This window comes from Bos javanicus, chromosome 8, assembly GCF_032452875.1.
Source record: "Bos javanicus breed banteng chromosome 8, ARS-OSU_banteng_1.0, whole genome shotgun sequence".
NCBI lineage: Eukaryota > Metazoa > Chordata > Mammalia > Artiodactyla > Bovidae > Bos > Bos javanicus.
The window spans coordinates 60,608,666-60,618,199 of NC_083875.1; the positions used below are offsets into that span (position 1 = coordinate 60,608,666).

General features: G+C 48.4%; 1 protein-coding gene across 1 annotated transcript; it reads right to left on the reverse strand.

Moving 5' to 3' along the window:
* Nucleotides 1–7,963: 7,963 nt before the first annotated feature.
* LOC133253477 (olfactory receptor 2S2-like) lies at nt 7,964–9,049 on the reverse strand. The gene has a single exon (XM_061427079.1). It carries the CDS (start codon nt 8,942–8,944, stop codon nt 7,964–7,966), a length of 981 nt encoding a protein of 326 aa, XP_061283063.1. The 5' UTR covers nt 8,945–9,049.
* Nucleotides 9,050–9,534: the final 485 nt, after the last annotated feature.

Below are 9,534 nucleotides of genomic sequence, written 5' to 3' on the forward strand. Positions count from 1 at the left end.
CTGCCACAGTATTGTTTATCAGCTACACCCCAATACAGAAGTTTAAGGTCTGAAAATAAAATAAGATTTTACAGTGGAGGAAAAAAAGATGAGCAGAGTTTTCCTAGTGTAACACACAACGTCATGATTTTAGTGACTTACCAGGACAGAGGTTTAGTTCTCAGCCTTTGTACCATTGCAGGTTTTCAGGGGTCTCTGTTCCAGGTTGTCATCCCCAGAGACCCTGGCTCCACCCTCTGGGGCATCACCAGTTCTCACAGCTGGGGAAGAACACAGCAGAACATCTCACTCCAGCAGATCACTGCGCCGACCCAGAAGCGAGATGCGTCCCGTCTGTCCACAGCCCACTGCCCTGTGTAAGCCTACCGCACGCCCAGAGGACGAGCAGACACACTGCAGGGCGTTTGGGCACGATGGTGTTTTGCACCAGACTCAGGAAACTACTCTTGCATCTGTCTGCCAGGTCTTACACTCCATCATTTCCTGGATAATCCAGTTTACAGGGTGATAGGATATTGAGTGTCTCTGAGAGTCACTAATTCTCTCCCCAGTTTTACTCCTCCTGAGAGGCAGGATATGCCATGGAAGGAGCCCCGGCCTGGGAGTGAGGATCCAGGTTTGATTCTTGCCCTTGTTCCCTTTTTCCTGTTTGACCTTGGTTCAGTTTCTCCTTATGTGATATGGAGCCATTCAATATATATGATCTCTGGTACTCTGTACCATCTCCAAAACATTCCCTCATCTTTCTAGGAACTTCCAACCCAGGTAAATATCATGTCAGGTTTGTTGGCTGGTAAATCTATATTGAACAATTTCATACTAATTTTAAGCTTCAGACATGATTTTAAAAGGAAGGTGAGGGGCACAAGAAGAAGAAGCTCCTGTTACTGTGTCCCAGAAGTGCCCATATCTGGATTCCTACATCACTCCTCCTCACTGTGATGGCAGAGCCAGTGAGTGTGGGCTTTGGAGTCAGACTGCCAAGCCCAAGTCTGAGATCTGCCACTTGCTAACGGCGTTCTCAGCCTCAGCCTCCTTACCTGTAGAAATAAGAGTAGCATTTTCTTATGGGATGATTGTGAGGATCCAGTGAAAGGTCTTAGCACAGAGCTTGGCACAGGGTGAGTGTTCAGTAAGTGGCAACCGATATTATGAATATCATTATGTTGCCTTCTCCAAGCAGATATTCTGGTTTCTGTATTTTTAGAAAAGATTTCATAAGAATAGTCAACATGTTAGATGGATACTCCTTGCCTCCTACCTGTTGGCCCAGTGACCTTGGTATCAGCAGGTGGCTGAGCAGATGACAGGTGTGGTGACCCAAGGCTTGGGAGAGCAGAGTGAGGGAGTGCTGAGTTTATTACCAGCAGACACACTGTGCTGGCTTGGGCCAGGATAGAAGCCCCGAGCCCCCGAGGCCCAGGGTCCTTGTCCCCTGACACGTAGACATCTCTCCTGCTCCCTGCCCTCAGGGACCTCGCAGTCCCTGCCCAATTTAAAGTTCAGACTCTGCAATGACACAGGTTTGCTGACTTGGCATGATGGGACTTCAGAGACCCTAGGTTTCCTGTGGTGTCCCAGAAGGGCCTGGCTGGGTGATGGGGCCACAGGAGAGACCCTGGACAGGAATCTGAAGACCGGGTCTCACTGCAACCCTGCTCCTTGGACCTGAGGCTCAGGGGCTGTGACGCTCTGTCCTTCAAGTGGGCGTCCTGAACCAGGAAATGGAGTGTGTCCTCGCAAGAGTGCTGTGGGAACCGGCACTCATGAAAGGTTGTTGTTATAGTTTAGTTGCTAAGTTGTGTCTGAGTCTTATGGGACCCATGGATGGTAGCCCACCAGGCTACTCTGTCCATGGGATTTCCTCCACAGAAATACTGGATTGAGTTGCCACTTCCTTCTCCAGGGGATCTTCCCAATCCAGGGATTGAATCTGTGTCTCCTTTATTGGCAGGTGGGTTCTTTACCACTGAGCCATCAGGGAAGGTTAAGGAAAGTGAACTGTTATACAGGGTGAGGCCTGGACACTTGTGACAGATGTGGAGTCAGGAGTTTAGCTGGTTGTGTGAGTTTCTGCAGGTCCGCTTTTCTGTTTCCCTTCCCATGCCATTCTCTTTCCTTCACAAGAAACAATGACAGCTTGACACAGCTCAGGGACTAAAGAATAGCCTTAAACAACACAGCAGCTGTTGCAGATTTTCCTGTTATACTATGATTTGTCTCTTGGAATATTTTTCAAGAGCACAGGTCAAAATAAAATATTGGAAGATTGTCACCACTTATTCTCCAGGTGCTCAGGACTGGGGCCGTCTTGCCACCCTGTGGATGCCCCAAACATGCTCTCTCCAGTCCTCCCACCTCCTCCAACCTGCTTGTCTCATCTTGCCCATCTCTCAGACTGTCTCTCACGGTGGTGCGATATCCACCCAAACAACCCAGAAGCTCAAGTACCAAACCACAGTCTCCTCCTTCCTCAGCCATCTCTGCCATCAGCCCAGTGTCCCCAGGAGGTGTCAGCTCCGCGCTCTCTGCCTGACCGCCCACCTGGGTCAGGCCCCATCCATGCTTCCTCATTTCCTGCCCTGGGGCATGGGCGCTTCCCCTCTGTGCTGTATCTGGAGCCTGTGATCTTCCATTTCTCAAAAATAATAGTATGTTTTAAGTTCAAAGTCATGTTCATTTTAGAACTATTGAACGATGTTGGAAAGAATAATTAAGAAAACAGTATTTACCTGTAATCCCATCTCACAGAGGAAATAATTGTCAGCTATTATTTTGTTCTATTTTTCTAGGATTTTCTATATACATACTTATTCATATATCCTAAGAAAAATACCTTTAAAATTAGGATTATACTGAGTACAAAGTTACATGTACTACTTTTTTCTATTAATTACTATGTGAGCACTTCAAATTATCAAATATTGTTCAAAAAGTAAGATTTCTAATGGCTCTGTCACAGTCTATCATGGGGCTCCATCAGGATTTATTTCAACATTCCACTATGGATGCCCTTAAGAGTTACCAATTTTTGTTACCACAAATAACTCTGTGGTTAACATCCATGTATATGCTTTACATAAATCTTTGCACCTCTAGTAATTTTCTCAAAGAAACTCCTAGAAGTAAAGGTGTCAAGTCAAAAGGTATGAAATTTAAAATCTCTTGATTCATACCCATAATTTTAATAGCTGGGATTCAGGACACAGTCAGCAGAGCACAGAAGGCCCTGAAGAGGGAGACAGAGCTGAGAAAGACCCCGCCCAGGAGGGAGGGATCAGAAGGGGCTTTCTGGAAGGGGGCTGGGATGGAGGCATTGAGTGAGGATTGAATGTGTGGTCATAATGCTACGATGCTGGGGGACTGGTCTCTGTGGTCCCCAGTGTCCATATTGCATTCCTCACCTGTGATTTCCATCACCCCATCTGATCCCCAGCCGGGAAAGCTCTCAGAACTCTGGCATAGTGCCTAGCCTGGTGTGTGATAAGTGTCCAGTATATGTTACCTAAAGGTCCAGAGGTGTTTGGACATGAGAGACAACAGCAAGGGGGTGACAGAAGCATAGGAAAGACTGATATTCATGAGGGAACTGTGTCTGGAATGTGTGTGTGGGTGGAGTGGGGTGGAGATAAACAGCCAGTGATGAGGTTGGGCAGGTAGATGGGATCTGGCTTTTATCCTAGGAGAGATCAATGGTGACATTTGAGGGATTTAAGCAATGAGTGGTAATATTGGATTGGTGTTGTTTTTTGTTTTGTTTTCTCAGACAGATTTTTTTTTTTTCTTTTCTTTTTTTTTTTTAGTTAGTGCAGAGGGTGGATGTTAGAGTCTGGCACAGCTGTTGCACTATCTGAGAGAGAGAGGTGATAGTGGCATCAGAGGAAGGAGAAACTGACCAGGAGCTGCTGTGAGGTGGATGCTCTGGGCCATGGTGATGGATTGGATGTGTGGGGTGGTGAGTGTCAGATATATACCTCTCTGATGACTGCCCGGTGTCTGGCTTGATGACTTAGGGAGTGCTGGTGCTGTTCCCTGAGAGGGTGACAGACCTTTGGGGGCAGAGGGATGAGTTCAGCTGTGGGTAGTTTAAGTGTGAGGTGCCTTTGGGGTTCCTGGAGGGGAAGGGCCAGCAGGAAGACCTTTCGGGGAGAGCAGCTGGACCAGGTCTGGAACCCTGGTCTCCTGGCTCCACAAATGGTGGTTCTTTGCTGTCTCCTGACTTGTCTCGGTGACTTCCTGGAAGGCAGGGCGTGGCCACAAGACACTGCTGCTCCCCACTCGTGTCCATCCACATGTTTAGACTAAGCCCCTGACTGCCTGGAGCAGTACAGGATCCAGTCCCCAGCGGATGTGGGGACTTAAAAGTGATGGCTTCTGAGTGACAGTTCAGTTCAGTAACCCTCTATCGGGAAAGCTCTGTGTGAGCTGAGGAGACAGGACCCCACAGAGTCCTGCCCTCATAGTTCCCACATTGTTGTGAAATATCATGGATACAAAGGAGACAGGGATAGATACCAAGGGAAAGTGCTGTGGGACGCAAAGGAGAGAACACCTTTAAAGGGCCAGGAAACGCTGTATCAGAGAGATGGTGTCTAAGCTGCCTTGAAAAAAAGTCCCAGGTCTCCCCAGAGAACAGCATGAGCAACAAACCAAGATGCGACACAGTACAGACACTAGCGATGGGTCAACTGTATGAGAGGTGAATGGAATATCGGGCTGACAGAGTGGATAGGCTGGTTTTCGAGTTTTGAAGAATCAGCTGAAGAATGTGGTCTTCCTGCTCTGATGATGGGGAGCAAACATATGTTCTTGAGTGGCGAAACAGCGAGGATCTGGCCAAAGAGGCAGGACCAGTGTGAGTGATGTAAGGCTTTGTTGTGGAGAACAGCGCTTTCATTTGTGGGAGCTGCAGGAGAAGCCTGTGCCACGCTCGGCCTCTGCACTTGGTGTCCCATCTGAAGCGGCTCTCGAGTGGCATGAAGGGGCAGGTGGGGACAGACCACCACCCAGGAGGACACGCTGGAACCCGTGTCTGGCCCTCACTGCCTCGGACTCAGTGACATCATGACCCCAGGAGGAGCTGGCACTCTCTGCATTGGAGCTCCCTTTGCTCGGGCCTCAGAGCGGGTGCAGGTGGCCTGGCAGGAGCCCGAGGGGCTGCACTGACAGCAAGTGAGGGCTCCACCACCTCAGCGCAGCCTTGCCTCTGCCTTTCCATCTCTTCCAGATCTCTCCTGCTCAACCTGAATCCAGAATCTGAGAGCAAAGGAAGCTCTTGGAGGGCCGGTGGAAACCTAGCTGGATACTCCAGTCCAGAGTCACACAGGCCAGCTAACCAGTGCCTCCTGGGTTGATTAACCTGGAAGCAGCCAGTGAGGCACAGCTGGCCAGAGAATGGGAGCTCTAGAAATCTCTTGTAGCTCCTGGGTTGACTGTAGGGTGGTGACATTGTCACCAGGGTCTTCAGGAATTCCTCAGTCCTCCCCCTCCTTCCAGATGTGGGGTAGGTGGGCATCCCCAACCCTTGGTGTTAGCGCTGGCCTGTACCTCACATTGGGCAATGAAGTGGAAGTGGAAGGAAGAGGTCATTTCTGAGTGGAAGCTGCAAGAATCCACACAGGCTTTGTCATCTTCTCTTCTTCTTTTGCTATTTGACCATCAGTGTGCCATATGGCAGATGCTTTGTCATCTTGAGGCCCACAGGATGAAAAAGATGAAGTAGATCCCCCATCCAATCTCTGATGGGCCTGCAGCATAAGCAAGAAAAAGAACTTTTGTGTTTTTAAGCCTCTGCAGTTATGAAGTCACACCACACTATAACTAGTTCCCCAAGTGGTGCCTGTGGTAAAGAATCCCCCTGCCAATACAGGAGACATAAGAGATCCTGGTTCGATACCTGGCTCAGGAAGATCCTCTGGTGTATTCTTGCCTGGAGAATGCCAGGGACAAAGAAACCTGGTGGACTAGAGTCCATAGATTCCCAAAGATTTGGACAGGACTAAAGCAACACTTTATGTTGGCAGAAAGTGAAGAGGAACTAAAAAGCCTCTTGATGAAAGTGAAAGTGGAGAGTGAAAAAGTTCGCTTAAAGCTCAACATTCAGAAAACGAAGATCATGGCATCTGGTCCCATCACTTCATGGGAAATAGATGGGGAAACACTGGAAACAGTGTCAGACTTTATTTTTCTGAGCTCCAAAATCACTGCAGATGGTGACTGCAGCCATGAAATTAAAAGATGCTTACTCCTTGGAAGGAAAGTTATGACCAAACTAGATAGCATATTGAGAACCAGACACATTATTTTGCCAACAAAGATTCATCTAGTCAAGGCTATGGTTTTTCCTGTGGTCATGTATGGATGGGAGAGTTGGACTGTGAAGAAGGCTGAGCACTGAAGAATTGATGCTTTTGAACTGTGGTGTTGGAAAAGATTCTTGAGAGTCCCTTGGACTGCAAGGAGATCCAACCAGTCCATTCTGAAGGAGATCAGCCCTGGGATTTCTTTGGAAGGAATGATGCTAAAGCTGAAACTCCAGTACTTTGGCCACCTCCTGCGAAGAGTTGACTCATTGGAAAAGACTCTGATGCTGGGAGGGATTGGGGGCAGGAGGAGAAGGGGACGACAGAGGATGAGATGGCTGGATGGCATCACTGACTCGATGGACGTGAGTCTGAATGAACTCCGGGAGTTAGTGATGGACAGGGAGGCCTGGCGTGCTGCGATTCATGGGGTCGCAAAGAGTCGGACACGACTGAGCAACTGATCTGATCTGATCTGAAAGCAACATCTGCTGGATCATTGAAAATGCAAGAGAGTTCCAGAAAAACATCTATTTCTGCTTTATTGACTATGCCAAAGATTTGACTGTGTGGATCACAATAAACTGTGGAAAATTCTAAAAGAGATGGGAATCCCAGACCACCTGACCTGCCTCTTCAGAAACCTATATGCAGGTCAGGAAGCAACAGTTAAAACTGGACATGGAACAACAGACTGGTTCCAAATAGGAAAAGGAGTATGTCAAGGGTGTATATTGTCACCCTGCTTATTTAACTTATATGTAGAGTACATTATGAGAAACGCTGGGCTGGAGGAAGCACAAGCTGGAATCAAGATTTCTGGGAGAAATATCAATAAACTCAGATATGCAGATGACACCATCCTTATGGCAGAAAGTGAAGAGGAACTAAAAAGCCTCTTGATGAAAGTGAAAGAGGAGAGTGAAAAATTTGGCTTAAAACTCAACATTCAGAACATGAAGATCATGGTATTTGGTCCCATCACTTCATGGGAATAGATGGGGAAACAGTGGAAATAGTGTCAGACTTTATTTTTTGGGGCTCGAAAATCACTGCAGATGGTGATTGCAGCCATGAAATTAAAAGATGCTTACTCTTTGGAAGGAAAGTTATGACCAACCTAGATAGCATATTCAAAAGCAGGGACATTGCTCTGCCAACAAAGGGCCATCTAGTGAAGGCTATGGTTTTTCCAGTAGTCATTTATGGATGTGAGAGTTGGACTGTGAAGAAAGCTGAGCGCCAAAGAATTGATGCTTTTGAACTGTGGCTTGGAGGAGGCTCTTGAGAGTCCCTTGGACTGCAGGGAGATCCAAACAGTCCATTCTAAAGGAGGTCAGTCCTGGGTGTTCTTTGGAAGGAATCATGCTAAAGCTGAAACTCCAGTACTTTGGCTACCTCCTGCGAAGAGTTGACTCATTGGAAAAGACTCTGATGGTAGGAGGGATTGGGGTCAGGAGGAGAAGGGGACAACAGAGGATGAGATGGCTGGATGGCATCACTGACTCGATGGATGTGAGTTTGAGTGAACTCCAGGAGTTGGTGATGTACAGGGAGGCCTGGCATGCTGCAATTCATGGGGTCACAAAGAGTCAGACAGAACTGAGTGACTGAATTGAACTGAAAGCAACTCAGCACACACACACACCTGCCTGATGGACTTAGAGAACAACGGGAAAGCAAGACATTTTCCTGGAGAGATCTCCCTTCAGCAGAGCTATGGTGGCAGCTTTCAATTCTGCGTTCCTTAGGCTGTAGATGATGGGGTTCAGCGAGGGGGTCACGACCCCATAGAACAATGCAATAAGCTTATCCAAGTTGAGTTCCTTGGCTTTGGGCTTGAAGTACATGAAGGAGAGAGTTCCATAGAAAATCACCACCACTGTGAGGTGGGCAGAGCAGGTAGAGAAGGCTTTGTGCCGGCCAGCAGCAGAGGGCACCCTCAGGATGGCAGTGAGGATGCACACGTAGGACAGGAAGATAAACAGCAGTGGGGCCAGCGTCAAGACAACTGCAGACACCACTGTTAGCAGCGTGTTGAGAGAGATGTCCCCACAGGCTAGTTTCAGCACCGCCAAGATCTCACAGAAAAAGTGATTGATGATATTGTGACCACAAAAGGGAAGGCTCCAGGTGAGATTGGAATGGAGAAGGGAGTTGGCAAAGCCTGCCCCCCAGCTCAGCACCGCCATCCACGTGCATGTCTGCGAGTTCATGAGTTCTGAGTAGCGAAGCGGCTGGCAGATGGCCACGTACCGGTCACATGCCATCATGGCCAGGAGCACACACTCCGTGGAGCCCAGTGCCAGGGTCAGGTACATCTGCAGGGCACAGCCAGGGAAGGAGATGGTGCTTTGGGTTTCCAGGAAGTTGACCAGCATGAGAGGCACGAAGGAGGATGTGCCAGAGATGTCCATGAGGGCGAGGTTGCTGAGGAAGAAGTACATGGGGGTGTGCAGGCGGGGGTCCAGCATGTTCAGCCCAATGAGGAGGGCGTTCCCCAGCACGTTCACAGAGTAGATGCCCAGGCAGAGCACAAACAGAACCATCTCTAGGTTGTGGTGTTCGTGTAGCCCCAGTAGGACAAACTCTGTCACGACCGTCTGGTTTGCCCCATTCGTCTCACTCTCCATCCATCTCATTCTCCCTCTTTTCCCCTCTGCACCATGAAGGTGTTGGATTAAGCACCAGTGGGCCTGGGAGGCAAGCAACGTGGATGTGTGACCTTGAGCAGGTCAGCCCCGCCTCTGGAACTCAGTTTCACCATAGGTATAATGAGAGTGCACTTCAGGTCTGCAAGCCAGCCCTCTCAGTTCTGTAGTTCTGGTGTAACTTACAGGAGATGGGGTCCATTCTAATCATCTAGGCTCTTCTCTCTTCTCCCCAGGCTGACCTAGGGGAGACAAGAGAATACATTCTTTTTTCTTGAGCTCCTTTTGAATTTGCAGTGTTCTTGTGTGTTAAGAGGAAGCATGTTTTCTAGGTTATGACTTCTCATGGCTAATGACACCAGTAGGATTTCAGATTCATTCACTCACTGAGGATTTGTTGAATGCCTACCCTGTCAGGGTGTTTAGGTGCTGGGCTATAGCAGTAAGAAAACTACGTGGACAAAAAGATGCCACATTTGTAACAAGTGTTGCTCCTCTTTCTCCAATTAAGTGGGATGAGCTTGGGAAGTGAGATGGGTGATGAGTGATGGCCACCTCATTCCTTTGGGCATAAAAGTTGA